This window comes from Mastacembelus armatus, chromosome 12 (assembly GCF_900324485.2).
Source record: "Mastacembelus armatus chromosome 12, fMasArm1.2, whole genome shotgun sequence".
Lineage (NCBI taxonomy): Eukaryota > Metazoa > Chordata > Actinopteri > Synbranchiformes > Mastacembelidae > Mastacembelus > Mastacembelus armatus.
The window spans coordinates 3,502,709-3,520,173 of NC_046644.1; the positions used below are offsets into that span (position 1 = coordinate 3,502,709).

General features: G+C 39.8%; 1 protein-coding gene across 1 annotated transcript in view; it reads left to right on the forward strand.

The window, feature by feature from the left end:
- The first annotated feature begins 352 nt into the window (after positions 1-352).
- Positions 353-17,465, forward strand: part of slc27a6 (solute carrier family 27 member 6) — a 40,421-nt gene continuing 23,308 nt past the window's right edge. The window contains exons 1-4 of the mRNA XM_026297387.1: positions 353-933; positions 2,587-2,796; positions 8,504-8,662; positions 16,380-16,504. Of these exons, the coding sequence (XP_026153172.1) occupies positions 447-933; positions 2,587-2,796; positions 8,504-8,662; positions 16,380-16,504 (981 nt within the window). The 5' untranslated portion in view covers positions 353-446. The remainder of the gene's footprint in view (positions 934-2,586; positions 2,797-8,503; positions 8,663-16,379; positions 16,505-17,465) is intronic.

Consider the following 17,465-nt stretch of genomic DNA (forward strand, 5'->3'; position numbering starts at 1 on the left):
GGGGCCAAAGTGATCAGGTCTGGTTCAAAATTTCTTGTTGGAAAGTCATAAGTGTCAGTCAAAGATAGGGTTGTCCCATAATCCTTGCAATTGTGTCCAGAGCCTTATTAGTGAATAATGTACTGACATCTTACACGTGTCCGGGGAGAGACCTATGCTTCACGGTTAATACTAAAAGACTTCACTAGGGTAATTCAGGCCAGTGCTCCAGTTACTGATCTCTTCAAATATCATGTTGTCCTCTTTTATTTTGAAGGCGGCTTTCTGATGTTTCATTCTTATATAGTGTATCATAAGTTTCTGAAGTAGCCGAGGCTTACATCACACAGACGTTTCGTGTTTCTCACTTGAATCATGTAGCAGTATATATATGTACAGAGCGATCCTTTCCCCTCCTACCAGCTGACTCTAGCACCGTGACCTCTCACAGTCTCACACTCGCAGACATGGCTCTAACTGTGGGGTGGCTCTCCGCTCTGACTGCGGGTATGATCTCCGTTTACCTTTTGATGAAACACTGTTTTCCATACTTTTGGAAAGACCTCGTCTTTCTGCTGAAAGTGATCAGATACGGCCTGAAACTAGAGCTGTTCAAGCTGACATCCAACGTGTGTACGGTCCTGGACAGGTTCATCCAGCAGGCGCAACGTATCCCCAACAAACCTTTTGTGATTTGCGACGGGAGCGTCCACACCTACAGTGATGTGGAGCGGCGCAGCAACAGACTCGCAGCTGTGTTCCTCGAGAGTGTGAACTTGAGGAAAGGAGAATGCGTTGCCCTGCTCATGAGTAACGAGCCCGACTTCTTGTGCGTGTGGTTCGGGTTGGCGAAGATCGGCTGCTCAGTTGCTTTCCTCAACACAAGCATCAAGTCCAAGTCTCTGTTACACTGCTTCAGTTGCTGTGGTGCCAAAACTCTAATTGTTGGTGCAGGTAAAGCTTTTCTCTGGTTATTCACAAGCGTTATTTCCTTTTCCAGTGGTGGAATAAGTAGGCCTACTCAGATCTTAAACTTTAAACTAGTAATAATATTTAGGTACTTTCTCATAATTCAATTTTCAGCATTTTAAAATTTACTTAAATGAAAATAAAACATATGTGCATTTCAGTTCTCATTAAATGTGTGTAATAATATGTAATAATATACCATATTATTGGTTTATGGGATGGCACATATTCACTGGCATCGCTGAGAGGATTGATCATTTCATTATATTGTGTAATTGCATAGGACACATAGTCATAGTCAGAAATTTAGTCAAGAGGAAGAATAGTATAAAAAACTTTGAATTGTTATAAACATGGTGTTTCAAATATCCATAAGTCTTGGAGATAATGAAGATGTTTCTTGGCAAACATGGGATGAGCCTTTGTGTTCTTTTTGGTCAGCAGTGGCTTTCTCCTTGGAATTCTCCAATGGATGCCATTTCTGCACAGGCTCTGCTCACTGGCCTCAACTGAGGCAAGTGAGACCTGCAGTTCTTTAGATGTTGTTCTGGGTTCTTTTATGAGCTCCTGGGTGAGTTGTCATTGTGCCTTTGAGGGAATTTTGGTTGGCCAGCGATTCCTGGGAAGGTTCACCGTTGTTCCAAGTTTTCTCCATTTGTGGACAATGGCTCTCGCCATGGTTCACTGGAGTCCCAATGCCTTAGAAATGGCTTTGTAACAACCTTCCAGGCTGATACATGTCATTTACTTTGTTTCTCATCTTTTCTTGAATTTCTTCATATCATGGCATAATGTGTTGCTTTTTTAGGCGTCATAGCGTGCTTCACTTTGTCAGACAGGTTCTATTTAAATAATTTCATGATTCAACAGGTCTGGCCTGTCTGTAGGCAAGTGAAATGTAACTCAGCTTTCTAAAAGATGTGGTTAATCACAGTTCATCCATGATTTAGCAAACGCTGTAGTCTAAAGATGCAGTACACTCCTTGACTTGTTATAATGCCACAATCTCATGCTCAATAACTCCTGCTCCTTAGCTTCCATGATTTACTTCAAGAGTCCTGTTTCTACAGTTAATAGGATTCACCATGCTGCAGCCATGTGAACACATGACAGATCACTGCTCAGCAAGACAAACACAACTTTCTGGCTTAGAGAGACTGCCATCACTAAAACCCCAGTGCAACAGGATTCATGGAATAGCAGGAACAGTCTGTTTTTTGTTTTTTTTAGCTGTTGATACAGTAAAATTTATAGATGTACACATACCAGTTTACGTGGGTAATAATTAACCCTGAAAGATTGCCTCACAGTGCTACTGCAACATGATTCACGATACTGACCAACAAAGTAGTGTTACACAGCTGTTTTGTACTGACTATGGTTTGTTAATTATGTGTTGAATAAAACATTACTATGTGTTGCGTAATGTATTTGCATAAAGACACAAGACACAATCCAAAAATATTTTATACACAGTGAGGCTTCCATCACTTCAAAGCTCATTACATTGACTTACATTGACTGTGTAACCCTAACTCTTAAGGATGTAGACTTTAGTAGGAAGGAACTAGCTAAATATTATTATTATAATATAACATTGTTTTCATGAAATACAGTTTTGTTGTCCCAATTTTCAAGATTTAGTGGAAAGCCTGGACATCATCCTACCTACCCTGCTGGAGAACAACATTCAAGTGTGGACCATGAAGAGCCAGAGTGAGAATGTACAGGTGCACACTCTATTGGACAAGATTGATGCTGCCTGTGACCAACCTGTACCACCAGCATTACATGCCACCACATCCCTTAAGTCCCCCACTCTCTACATCTTCACCTCTGGGACAACTGGTGAGTTTGTTGTTTTCTACTGTGGCGCACAGTTATAAATCATAGTGCTCATGTTACGGTTCCATTAGTTCATACTAATAATAGAGATGTAGTGTGTCTTTAAACAAAAATCCTCCTCATGTATATTATACTTGCAATGTATAATGTGTCATATTATTAGCTGATTTGTTCATTTTAACTAATAGCTGGGTAACCAATTAGAGATATTAATTTTTGATTTTTAGGACATTTTAAAGCATATTTAAAACATGTACACAATGTCATTATAACCTATTAAGTGTCAATTGGTGGGAAAATGTAAAATTATATTCATTTAAAATTAAATATAGAAAACAGTGAAGTCAAGAAAATGTAAGCAGTATGAATGCTTTCTGAAGCTACTTATAAAAAAATGATATAAAATAGTCAAATACCATCAAAATATAAAAACTTATAAAAAAACCCTGAAATGTCCAGTCTGCAAACATGCTGAAAGCCAAAAGTAAAAGCCACATTTACTCTGTTAAATAAATATTACATACTTTCCTAAATCTCTCTTAAATCCCCATTGGTTCCATTCTGAATGGCATGCTGACAAAGGACTGACCATGCATCCCTAGTGTTCCCATATCTATTGCCACCTGCTAGCTAATTTCTCATGCTTCCTTGCCATAATTGCTCTTTTACAGTTAACATATTTCTGCACACCCACAACACGCCATTTAGTTGAGTGTTTTCACCATTCCCCAATGCCCTATGACATTTTGTGCTGTGTAAAACTTTGGCACAATTACTTATAGCTAAACTCAGTGTGAGTATCCATACCTTTATCAAAAACCGCATTAGTCACAATTAAAGGGTCCATTTTAGGGTTAATGTTTAGTTTAAATAAGTTAGGTCACAGTTTTGGTTGATGTCTGACTTTAAGGCAAGGCAAGGCAAGTTTATTTATATAGCACAATTCATATACAGAGTAATTCAAAGTGCTTTACAGAAGTAAAAGACAGGTTAAAAATACATAAGCAGGAATGATAATAATAATAATAATAAAAAGTTAACATTAATTAAAAATTAATATTAGAGGAAACTGAGTGCAGATAGATCGGTTTGGATAAAACACTGTCAGGTCTAGTCAGGTCATATGTCATATGCCACACTAAAAAGAAATGTTTTTAGCTTGGACTTAAACATTGCCAGAGATGAGGCTTGTCTAACATCATTAGGAAGACTATTCCAGGTTTTAGCTGCATAGAACTGAAACGCTGCTTCTCCCTGTTTAGTCCTGAGGCCAGAAGGCCTGTCCCTGATGTTCTCAGAGTTCGAGATGGTTCATATGGCATCAGCGTGTCAGAGATGTAATGTGGTGCTGAGCCATGAAGAGACCTATACACAAGCAGTCCTGTTTTGAAGTCTATTCTCTGAGAGACAGGAAGCCAGTGCAGAGATCTGAGAACAGGAGTAATGTGGTTGTACTTCCTGGCTCTAGTCAGGACCCGAGCAGCAGCGTTCTGAATGTACTGTATCGATGTTATCGATTTAATGTGGCTGTTAAAATTCAAGTCTGAGTCCATGATTACCCCTAGATTTCTAACTTGATTTTTAAATTTTAGAGAAAGAGACCCGAGGTGACTGCTGACACTTTCTCTTTGTTTCTGAGGACCAAAGATGATTATTTCAGTCTTGTCACTGTTTATTTGGAGAGACATGTTTTGCATCCATAGAGTGATCTGTTCAATACAGTGGCACAGTGAATCGACTGGTCCATATTCACCAGCTGTGAGTGAAATGTAAATCTGAGTGTCATCTGCATAGTTATGCTAGGGCACATTATTGCTGCGTATTAACTGGCCTAAAGGAAACATCTAAAGATTGAACAAAAGGGGTCCCAAGATGGACCCTTGGGGGACCCCACATGTCAACACCATTTCGTCTGAGACACAGTTACTAACTTCAATGAAATACTTCCTGTCTTCAAGATAGGACTTAAACCATTTAAGGGCAGTACCAGAGATGCCTAGCCAGTCCTCTAACCTTTGTAACAGGATCATATGGTCCACTGTGTCAAAAGCAGCACTTAGATCCAGCAGTACTAAGACAGAGACTCTGCCAGCGTCGGTGTTCAGACGCTCACCTTGATGAGGGCAGTGTCAGTGCTGTGATGGGGCCTAAAACCTGACTGAAAATCATCAAAGCAGTTGTTTAGCATGAGAAAGTTAGTAAGTTGTTGGTAAACAACTTTTTCAAAGATTTTGCCTAAAAACGGCAGGTTTGATATGGGCCAGTAGTTGTTCAGTACCATGGCATCAAGACTGCTCTTCTTCAGGAGAGGCTTGATGACAGCAATTTTCAAGGCCCTTGGAAATGTTCCAGACTGTAATGAGTTACTAACTAATTTAGTGAGTTGTGCAAACAGGACACGTGAGTTGTTACTACTGTTGTTGATGATTTCAGAAGAATACATTTCTCTTTTTCTACTTAGAGTTTCATTGAACACACACAACTTCTGCTTATAAATGTCATAATGAACCTGGAGCTTTGATTTACACCATCTTCGTTCGGCCTTCCGGCACTCCCTTTTCTGTGCCCTGACCGAGTCATCATTTCTCCACGGTGGCTTTTGCCTGTTCCTGATTAATTTATCCTTAACAGGAGCAATCACATCTATGACATTTAGAACACTTGAAGTATATGAATTCAACAAATCTTCAACATGAGAGAAAGTGATATTTTCAAACCTAATCATCTCCATAAACAGTTTCCTGGTGTTATCATTTATGTGTCTTTTCTGAACAAGTGTAGGTCCAGTTGCATCTTTGGGAATTATGGGCAAATCAAAAAAGACACAAAAATGATCAGACAAAGCAACATCAATCACAGTGATATTAGAAGCATTAACACCCTTAGTAATGACAAGGTCCAGAGTGTGACCTCTGGTATGGGTCAGCTCCCTAACGTGCTGCCTAAGGCCATACGTTTCAAGGACGGCAGAAAGTTCTTTAGCATATCTGTCACAGGCCTTATCCATGTGAACATTAAAATCACCTGTAATAACCAAACAGTCAAACTCTGTGAAGACAACTGAAAGCATCTCAGTAAATTCATCAATAAAATTTTGACAGCATTGGGGAGGTTTGTAAATAATAATAAAAAGTACAAAGGGAGATAATTTTACTCCATTTTAAAAGATACATACTGAAATGATAAGAACTCTCCAAATGACAGCCTGTAGGTAACCACATTATCCCTAAAAAAGGCACAGACGCCACCACCCTTTTTGTTTTCTCGTGTTTCTGATAGAAATGTAAAATTAGGTGGGGTGGATTCAATAAGAACTGCATTTGCTGTCCTGCTATCTAACCATGTTTCTGTTAAAAACATAAAATCAAGATTGTAAGAGGAGATAAAATTATTGATTAAAAATGATTTGTTACATAAAGATCTGACACTGAGCACTGCAAGTTTCAAATTAGTTTGAGTAGGATCTGAAACTATCTGTCTGCAAGGGATTTGAATCAGATTTCTCTGATTGGACAGTCTGTCACTCTTTTAGCCACTCTACGTCTTTTGACTGGAGCTATAGCACTAGGGGAGAGTGTTCTCCCCCTGGGCCTCAGGTTGATAAGTGGTTTATTATGGCTATAAGTCCTAGAACAGCAGAGGCCCTGGGTGTCCTAGTTGCTGATAGCAGGATTGATGCTAGTCAGGATCTTTGGTCCGGGAGCAGGTGGGGGGAGTCTGAGGAAGGACAGGTGTAGGTGTTGGCCGAGGTGGTCAAGATGGTGGAGTTTTAATTGATTGAGGGACAGAGGTCATGCTCCTGGGTGGCAGGGAAGGTGGTGTTTGCTGGGGGGATGAATTCACTGGCGTTGATGATAATACCCGTGACCTTGCCAGGTTAGGGGTAAGAGGCACCATTTTAATTCCTGATTTCACCAAGGTTTCTAAATGATTTGGAAATCCCATTGGTGAAGCCGGAGATGGGATGGTCAATGATGAGTCTGCAAAGGATGTGGATGCACCTGGGGAGGGGCCCAGGGCAGTGGAGGGGGCACAATTGAAGGTGCTGTTGAGGGGGGATCCTTGGCTGATGAGGGGTCCGTTGCTGGTCTGGTGTGAGTGTTTACTTCACTACTCTCTTCTCTCAGAGGAGCCTTTGGCTGTTCAGACGGCCATCCAGACCCAGTGTGGTGCCTCAGAGAGTGGAGGAGGTTATGCGTTAGCTGTCTCACTCCACTCCTGCTCAGATATGGGCCCTTTCTCTTGAATAGGTCGTCGCATTCCCAAAACAGGTTGAAGTTATCAATGAAGTGCACTCGTCTTATCTCACAGGCCTTGGACAGCCATGTGTTCAATACAAGCACACGACTGAATTTATTAATCCTCCTGTCGATGTTTGGTAGAGGTCCACTGACAAATGACTGGATTTTCAGTTTGTCAAGTTTCTCTAATAATTCAGAGAAGTCCTCTTTTAAAACCTCTGATTCTCCCTTTCTGGTGTCCATTCACCCACATGCAGGATCAGCTGTTTGACACCTTGGTGTTTTGATATGACCTGGGGGAGGACTGCTATTATATCAGTGAACATGGCACTTGGGTAGCTGCATGTAATAATTCTGCTGTTGTTTATGTCACTGATAGCACCATCTCCAAGCAGAAGGATATCTCTGTCCTTCACATTTGTCACAGATTCTTTGTATGATTCTTCTTTCTAATTCTGTGACGCTTTGGCTTGGTACCGAGTTTATGCCAGGTGGCTTGATTTTGATCAATTCCCACTTTTGAAAGTTTTGAGAAAGACACTGTATCGTCCAGGTTCAGAGTAGCGTTTTGGTCACCATAGCACTTATTATTGATAGCAGGTTTTGGCTTCTTACCACTGGGTCTGAACAGAAGCGTGTCGTGAAGTCCTCTTTCAGATTCCAGAGCAAGAATCTTCATTTGTAACACGTTGATTTCCTGAAGATATATCCTGCAGTTTTGGCACAATGTGTTTTCTTTTCCAGACGTGTTGAAATATTCGTGTTGAAAACAATCCATGGCTGTAGTCCCTCAATAGGTCAGATTAAGTGTTAAAAAGAAAAATAAAATCCTCACTAAAATTCCAAATGCAGTTAAAAAAGGGGTAAAAAAGTGTATCATAAAATCATTGGGTAAAAATAAATGAAATAAAAAGGATTAAAAGCAAAATAAAGCTGGCAGAAGCAGGAGCAAGCAGAAAAGCGTCTGCACCCTTCAGAAGCAAGACGTATGCCTTTAATGTGAAAACTGGTTAGACACACTTAAGATTTGTATCTGTTTAGGTAAGTGGATGTAATTGTGTGTCAGAACAGAAAATGTATGACTTCAGCTAATGCTGTGTTTACTGTCTACCTCACACACACATCATGGTGACAGGAAAAATGGCTTTAAAACAAAAAGAATGTATTTAAAGTTGAGGCAACATAAAGGGCAAGTGACAGAAAACTGAGAGAGTGAACATTGATGTTTCAGTGGAATTGGTTACATTTACAATAACACAATTGCAACTGCACTGTCATGGCAGTAGGATTTACTATGTACTCCATCCACCCATCCATCCATCTTCTATACCCGCTTTTTCCTGAAAGCCAGGGTCACGGGGATCTGCTGGAGCCTATACTATGTAATCCCAATGTAAATTTAATGCAAGCAAATCAAATGTATTTTTTACAATTTCATGTTATGCCATGTAATGTCTTAATTTTCACAGGGCTCCCCAAGGCTGCAGTGATCACTCACCTTCAGAGTTTAAAGGCAGCTGCAGGTTTTTGGGCATTTGGGGCGAATGAAGATGATGTAGTGTACATTCCTCTGCCTCTTTATCACAGTGCTGCTTCCCTCATCGGTATAGGAGGAACCATACAGCTGGGTAGGTTGCAAAATATTTCTTGATAATCCTAATCTCAATCTTAATCTTCATGCGTTTGTATTGACTGAATTTCTTTAGTTGTGTCAGATAAAATCTAAACCTGTTATAAACAACTATTAAGGACAGGGTCTTTTGAGGTCCGACACTGAAGGCACCTCCTCAAATAAAAATTTTGATAACGTGGGCCCTATTTTTTTAGTCTAGATGTATTTATATTTTGGCAAATTGACACATTAAAAGTATGCCAAATGAGATATGAACAGGTCCTTTTGCAATGTACCCACAAGTGTATAACTGTCACCAGACTACTTTGATACTAAAGAAAACATAAAAACTGTGTTAGTATTTGATGGAGGTGCACACACAAAGACCTCTTTAAAATCACAAATCATCCTCTGTGACTTTTGCCTTTTTCAGTTTATTCTAAATTTGAAGATGGCCATAAAAATAACTAAAACTGAAGTGGATGTTCTGTTTCCGGTTTGGACATTTATTTTGGTGTTTGTATTTCCTGGATGTCTGATTTAGTTGGAGGTAGCTTTATGTTCATCAGTTAGATAGTTTTCACCTGTGTTTAATTAGTCTTTTGTGTTTCATGTATTTATACCTCCTAACTTCTTTTGTCCCTCACTGGAGGATTGAATTACTTTCATTTAGTTGAGTTATGTTTGTTACCTGCCCGCCAAGTTAACCTGCATGTGCCTAAGCCCTGGTGACGCCAGGTGAAATAAAGAACTGTGTGTGTGTCCAGCGCCTAGGTCCTACACCTCTCCTCATCCCTCACCCACACCTCACAATCACACTGGGCTGATTTAGAATGAGCTAAAATGTAATGTTCTTGTTACTAAATGGTTTTGGAAAAGCAACAATTTGTAATCGGCTATCCTGATGAGGAGCTCTTGGTTTTTGCATTTGTTTCAACTACTGTCAACGTTCATGGGTAAAGACTAATATCCTGATAGGCTGTCATACGGTGAGGTTAGTCACCTGTATGCTGAAACTTTGTACACATTTGTCACATTTAGCCTGTTCACATAGTGCTAGCTCTTCTAGAGAAAGCAGAGTCTGGAAGCACATCAAGTTCCCAAATTTTGTTTTAATTTGTAACATTACAGCCTTTCTCCACAGGAATAATATGTTTATCAATATTCATTCAAAGTAGGAGTGGTTTGAGTGGAATGTGAGGCTCTCATTTAAGTGCACACATTCTCAAACTATTGCAAATTTTTTTTGAATGATGACCAGGGATTCATCCTGGTAGTTGCACATTTGGTACTACAAATATATGCAGTCTCTAAATACACTTATTATTATTATTATTAATAATAACACATTATTTTCACCTACGTTTTGTACATTATGTCTATTAAACTGTAGCTGGTTAGCCTGGATTATAACTGTTGATTTAACAAAGGTTAAGTCAGCTCACGGTGAACATTATTTTTTTAATGTTGGAGTTGAAGAGTTCTTTCAAAGGGGCTTAAAGGTGACTGATCTAAAAGTCTATGAACCTATACAACAAGATAACATTGGCAAACATTGTGTTCTGGTTATTTGCAGTAGAATAAAGAGAATTTCATACTATTGACATACAATGTCACGTGGTCTAAGATTGGTTCATTTTACGGTCTGATCTGACGCCAACCGCATTGGCTCAGATTTGTCATAGGGCTGGATGATCTGAACTGTGAATTCTTGGTTGCCTCCGGAATTTGAGTTTAATGATATGTTGTTCAATTAAAGCTGGGCTGGTTTTTTAAAATTTCCATCTCAGAACTTTATCACCTGATTGGAGGGTCAGCATGTTCTTTTTAACACCTCTCTTGCTGTTACTGACTGTATTGTGTTCACACCGTTGTGAGTTACAAAATGTGCCTCATTTTTTATTTCCTTTTAAAGGCACAAACTGGGATTTTAACTTATTTAGTGCTTCAAAGAGCTCCACAAATAGGATTGTTTGTTTTCACAATTTATCCCATGATTTTATCAGATTTAATTCATCTTTTTTGTCCATATGAATGGTTTTCCTCTCACTTATATCCCTTGAGCAGAAAGAGATTAAACTCTCCTATATCTTTCCTATATCACCTGGTTTTGGTATGAGTAGCTTTATGTTTTATTATCTGGATTAGTTTGACCTAAGTTTGATTAGCCTTGGTTGCCAGTGTATAAATACGTCCCGGTTTCCTTTGTTCCTCGGTGGAGAATTAATGTTTTTTCATGTTTCCTAGGTTGCTTGTATGCCGAGTGGCGGAGTTAATATATTTTTGTCTTTATGCCGAGTGGCGGAGTCAATGTGTTTGTTTGGACACCGAGTCATGAAGCCTTGTATTTTTGTGTCTACGCCAAGTCGTGGAGTTAGAGCTGAGAGAGTCCAGGTTAAATAAAGAAAACTGTGTCCTGCACTTGGGTCCAGCTCCAATTCTTCCCCACCACATAACATTTTGTGAGCAAACTTTTCTTCATGATCTGTGACTGGAAATAGATTTCTCTCATAGATGATGTGGAATTAGCTTGGAAATATTTTCATGGTGCTTTTATAATTATTATAAATAAGCATGCTCCTTTTTGTAAGTTTAGAGTGAAAAGATGGAACAATCCCTGGTTTTCCCCGCAGCTATCCAGTCTGCAGAAAGACAGGGATGCTGCCTGGACTAAGTCTAGAAAATCTAAGTCTCAAGTGGATTGGCTTACTTTTAGACAGCTTTGAAATCATTTTACTTCTCTTAAGAAAGTCTTTGGTCTTAAATCTGTCTTTTATTTATCTAAAATCACCAGTAATCTAAATGATCCTTGGAAAACAATAAAATCTTTATATAGGTCATAAATGACCTTAGTGCACTGATATGAGAGTCCTCAGGCAGTCTATACCTATAGCAGCATAACTAGCCTTAAAAGTACAGAGTGTCTGCCTCCTGAACCCAGGCTGGGAGCTGGTTCCACAGGAGAGGAGCTTGATAGCTAAAGGCTCTGCCTCCCATTCTGCTTTTGAGAACTCTGGGAACCACAAGTAGGCCTGCACTCTGAGAGCGAAGTGGTCTATTGGGATAATATGGTACTATGAGGTCTTTAAGGTATGAAGGAGCTTGATTATGAAGGGATTTGTATGTGAGAAGAAGGATTTTAAATTCTATTCTATATTTTACAGGGAGCCAATGAAGAGAAGCCAATATAGGAGAAATATGATCTCTCTTGCTAGTTCCTGTCAGGACTCTGGCTGCGGCATTCTGGATTAATTGGAGGCTTTTTATTAAGATATTAGGACATCCAGATAGTAATGAGTTACAGTAATCTAGCCTTGAGGAAACAAACGCATGGACTAGTTTTTCTGCATCATTTTGAGACAGGATGTTCCTAATTTTGGAAATGTTGCGCAGGTGAAAGAATGCAGTTCTAGAAATTTGTTTTATGTGTGAGTTAAAGGACATGTCCTGGTCAAAAATAACTCCAAGGTTTTTCACAGTAGTGCTGGAGGCCAGGGCTATGCCATCTAGAGTAGCTATAATTTTAGAAAAGTTATTTCTGAGATTTTTAGGCCCAAATAAAATAACTTCTGTTTTCTCCGAGTTTAAAAGTAAAAAGTTACTGGTCATCCAAGCCTTTATGTCAGTTAGACAGGCTTGAAGTCTGGTTAACTGGTTTGTGTTAACAGGTTTAATAGATAGATATAACTGAGTGTCATCCGCATAGCAGTGGTAATTAATAGAGTGCTTCCTAATGATATATCCTAAAGGAAGCATGTACAGGGTGAACAGAATCGGTCCTAGCACAGAACCTTGTGGAACTCCATAACTAACTTTTGTTCGTGTGGAAGGTTCATCATGGACATGAACAAACTGGAATCTGTCCGATAAATAGGATTGGAACCACTTTAACGCTGTTCCTCTGATACCAATCACATGCTCCAGTCTCTGTAATAAGATGTTGTGGTCAATGGTGTCAAATGCTGCACTAAGGTCTAGGAGGACAAGTATCGAAACAAGTCCATTATCTGAGGCTAAGAGAAGATCGTTGGTAACTTTCAACAGTGCTGTTTCTGTACTATGATGTGCTCTAAATCCTGATTGGAAATCTTCAAATAGTTCATTCCTGTGTAAGTGGTCTGATAGCTGCTTAGCAACAGCTTTTTCTAGGATTTTAGAAATAAATGGCAGGTTGGATATTGGTCTATAATTAGCCAAGACACCTGGATCAAGACTAGGCTTTTTGAGTAAAGGTTTGATTACTGCAGTCTTAAAGGCCTGTGGTACGTAGCCTGATACTAGAGATAAATTTACCAAGTCCAATAAAGATGAGTTCATTAATGGCAGGGTGCCTTTAAGCAGTCTAGTCGGGATGGGGTCCAAGAGACACGTTGATGATTTCGATGAAGCAACTACTGATGTAAATTCAGAGAGATCTATAGGAGAGAAGCAGTCTAAACATAACTGAGGTCCTACAGATGATTCAAGAGCTACTGTAGTAAAAGATTCATTTATTGCAGGTATAGGAAGCATCTGCTGAATTTGATCTCTAATAGTTGTGATTTTATTTGTAAAGAAACTCATAAATTCATCACTGCTGAGAGCTAAGGGAACACTGGGCTCAACGGAGCTGTGACTTTTTGTCAGCCTGGCTACAGTGCTGAAAAGAAACCTGGGATTGTTCTTATTTTCCTCTATTAGTGATGAATAGTATGCAGTTCTGGCTTTACGGAGAGCTTTTTTATATGTTAGTAGACTGTTTTTCCAGGCTAGAAAAATTTCCTCTAAGTTTGTGGAACGCCACTTCCTTTCCAGCCTTCGTGATGCCTGCTTTAAGGTACGAATATGTAAATTATACCATGGGGCTAGTCTTCTCTGATTCACTAACTTCTTTTTCAGAGGGGCTACAGAATCAAGCGTTTCACGCAGTGAGGTTACAGCGCTGTCAACAACATGATCAATTTGGTAGGGAGTGGGATTAAGGCAGCTGCCCTCCATTATGTTTATACTTGGCATAGATGTAAATAAAGATGGAATCATTTTCTTAAATTTATTAACAGCGTTGTCGGATAAACATCTGCTGTAGTGGAATTTTCTTCCAGACGCTGCATGATCCATCATTTTAAATTCGAAAGTTATTAAAGAATGATCTGACAAAACAGGATTTGGGGGGAAAATTATTAGATGTTCAATTTCGATGCCATGGGTCAGAACAAGATCAAGGGTGTGATTAAAACAGTGGGTGGGTTTATTAACGTTTTGAATGAAACCAATTGAATCTAATATAGAATTAAATGCAATGCTGAGGCTGTTATTTTCAACATCTACATGAATGTTAAAATCTCCCACTATAATGACTTTATCTGATCTAAGCACTAAATCAGACAGGAAGTCAGGGAATTCAGTTAAAAACTCTGAGTAAGGAACAGGTGGACGGTACAAAATGACAAGTAGAACTGGTTTTTGTGTTTTCCAGTTTGGATGTGAGAGACTAAGAGTGAGGCTCTCAAATGAGTTATAACTGTTCTGAGGATGAAAGTTTAATAATAAGTTTGAGTGGAAGATTGCAGCTACTCCTCCACCTCGACCTGTGCTTCGAGGAACATGATAATTTTTATGACTGAGGGGGGTTGATTCATTCAGACTGACATATTCATCCTGCTGTAACCAGGTTTCAGTAAGATAAAGTAGGTCAATTTGGTGATCAGTTATCAAATCATTTACTAACAGAGATTTAGAAGAAAGAGACCTAATATTTAATAATCCACATTTGACAGTTCTGTTTTTCTGTTCAATAAGAGGAGTGGTCTTAATTTTTATTAAGTTTTTATGAATAACTCCTCTTCTGTTAACTTCTGATTTGTTTGATTTATATGTTCGAGGGGCAGACACAGTCTCTATGTGGTTTGAAGGGGGCGGCGGCTCTAAGGAAACTGCAGAGAAGCGTTTTAGACTGAGTCTCTGCATCCCGGTCCCCACCCTGGATTGTCAGGCTTTAGGTCGGCTAAGAAACTCGGCCAAATTCCTAGAGATGAGAGCTGCACCATTCAAAGTGGGATGGATGCCGTCTCTCGCTACCAGACCGGGTTTTCCCCAGAAAGTGGCCCAATTGTCTATGAAGCCCACATCGTTTGCTGGACACCACCTAGACAGCCAGCGACGGAACGACGACATGCGGCTAAACATGTCATCGCTGGTCAGATTGGGGAGGGGTCCAGAGAAAACTACGGAGTCCGACATTAATTTAGCAAAGTTACACACCGACTCAACATTAATTTTAGTGACCTCCGATTGGCGTAATCGGGTGTCATTGCTGCCGACGTGAATAACAATTTTCCCATATTTACGATTAGCCTTAGCCAGCAGCTTCAGATTTGACTCGATGTCGCCCGCTCTGGCCCCAGGAAACATTTGACTATGGTCGCTGGTGTCTCTATTTTCACGTTCCTGACTATGGAATCGCCAATTATCAGAGTAGGTTTCTCAGCGGGTGTGTCGCTGAGCGGGGAAAATCTATTAGAAACGTGAACAGGCAGGTGATGAGCCGTGGGCTTCTGCTTAGGAGTACGTTTCCGTCGGACCGTCGCCCAGGCTAATTCTCCGGGCTGCTCCGGAGCTGCCCTTGGACCGCTAACAGACCCTGAGCTCGGTGGCTCCACACCAGCTAACGGGGCTAGGCTAGCTGGCTTTTGTTCGAAGGTGCGGAGCCGCGCTTCCAAATCAGTGATCCTCGCCTCCAAGGCTAACAGAACCTTACACTTAATACAGGTATCATTATCGCTAAAGGAGGCAGAGGAATAACTAAACATGTGGCACACCGAGCAAGAAAGAGAGAGAGAGGGAGAGGCCATGTTAGCAAGCTAACTAGCTAGCTAAGCTAACCGGTAGGCCAACGAGCGCTAAGTCAGGAAATAGCAACAAACACCGGTCAAAACAGAAAGGTACCCGACCAGCACCGGAATGCAGCAGCCAGTGAACCGTTCAAAGTCTAGCCGGTTCCCAGGTGTGCCAAACCACAGCTAGTCTGCCGCCAGTCTGCAGACGAACCACACAACACACACAACACGACACGCCTGCAAGACAAAAGTGTTCTGTTTGTGCTAAATGTATGTTTCCACCTCTGTTTGTGGAGTCCCCCTGACCAAGCAGGTCAGTGAATGAGTTCTATTTCTCATTCCTCCATTTTTTTTTATCCAATGCATGCAGGTAACCAAGTTTTTAATCAGATTTTTATGAGTGCATGACAAATTGTGAAAAACACAGAACTAGTATCCTAACTCTGAGCAAAACTCAAACTAAGTTGTCAGGTAGTAACACGTTGCCTTCAAAAGTCTAAATATATCAGTTTACACCAATAATTGTTTCACATTAAATGAACACACCTTGTGCTGTCAAGTAAAACTCTGGCCTGTGTCTACCCTTTCTGCTGTCTCCATTTAGGCAACACTTCATACAAGCAAGTTTGTTTAAAACTTCAACTGTGACTTGGTATTTTTAGCCTTCCACTGTGTTGTGAGTGTAGTGATCTTCTCAGAGAGAGAGAGATTTAAAAGTACATTAGGTACTTTTCATTAACTACAATATACAGTACTTTGTAAATAGAAATTATTTTCAATATGCATGTATAATTTACCATCCATATTTATATAAATAGATGCATGAAACTGATTTATCTAGTATTTCAAACAGGGGAAGATAAGATATAAGATTGTTTTTCTTATAAATAAAGTGAATTATGTTGTTGTATATTACAGGTGCAACCTGTGTCTTGAAGAAGAAGTTTTCTGCCTCTCAGTTTTGGGATGACTGTAGAAAACATGATGTGACTGTTTTCCAATACATTGGTGAACTCTGCAGATACCTCTGCAATCAGCCTAAGGTTTGTCATTCAGCTGTTAATAAGCCCAGCCAGTCAGACCCACTCCCATGCCATATAAAGTCTTTTGTGCAGCCTCAGCTGGGCCAGTCACAGCCATTTATCTGCAATGGGATGGGCTTTATGCTCCAGTCAACAAAAACACTAACTTGTTCATAAAGTTGCTCAATGCTTGCCCCAAAAGTCTGCAAATCTTTTTACAGCTGGCTATTGCTGTTTACTCTGTTCAAAAATATGGACAGAACTGGTGATACCGTGTATTCTCATGTTTTTAAAACAAAAAAAAAACAGTCATTCACTAGCCTACTGCATGCGTCATATCCTTCATTTTTCTGATTGGTTTATTCTGCATCCATTGGCTCACCCACTGGAATTCAATCTCAACTGAAGAGATTCCTGACTAATTCTTTGTATAGAATAGAAAAGGAGTTAGTCTGGTTGGCCAGGATAGCAGTTAATAAGCTCTTGATAATAATATCATGTCTAACTCTGCAGATTTACCAGGATGATTAGCAGCAGAAATCTACTGGATGAAAATTTTCACTGGGCTGCTTGAAGTTTGTTTTGATCCTGGCAAGAATTGTAGATTGTAGATGGAAACAATTTGCATATTCATGAGATGAAATGAGAGATGAGTCAAATATGAATGTATTCACATTCAACTTGTTATCCACAAATTAGACCACAAAACAGGTCTAAAATAATCAACATAAATTGCCACCTACTGAAGTCACAAGTGAGGTAGAGACGAGCAAGTCTATGCTATCAAATTGTCAATTGGTTTATTGGGTTAAGGTGAGAATTAGGTTAGGGTTAGGCATTTAGTTGTGATGGTTGGGGTTAGGGTCTAGGAAATGTATTATGTCCTCACAACTACAGAAATACAAGTGTGTGTGTGTGTGTGTGTGTGTGTGTGTGAGAGACAGAGAGAGAGAGTGGGTGGTTGGTAAAAGGCTGCTTTTGT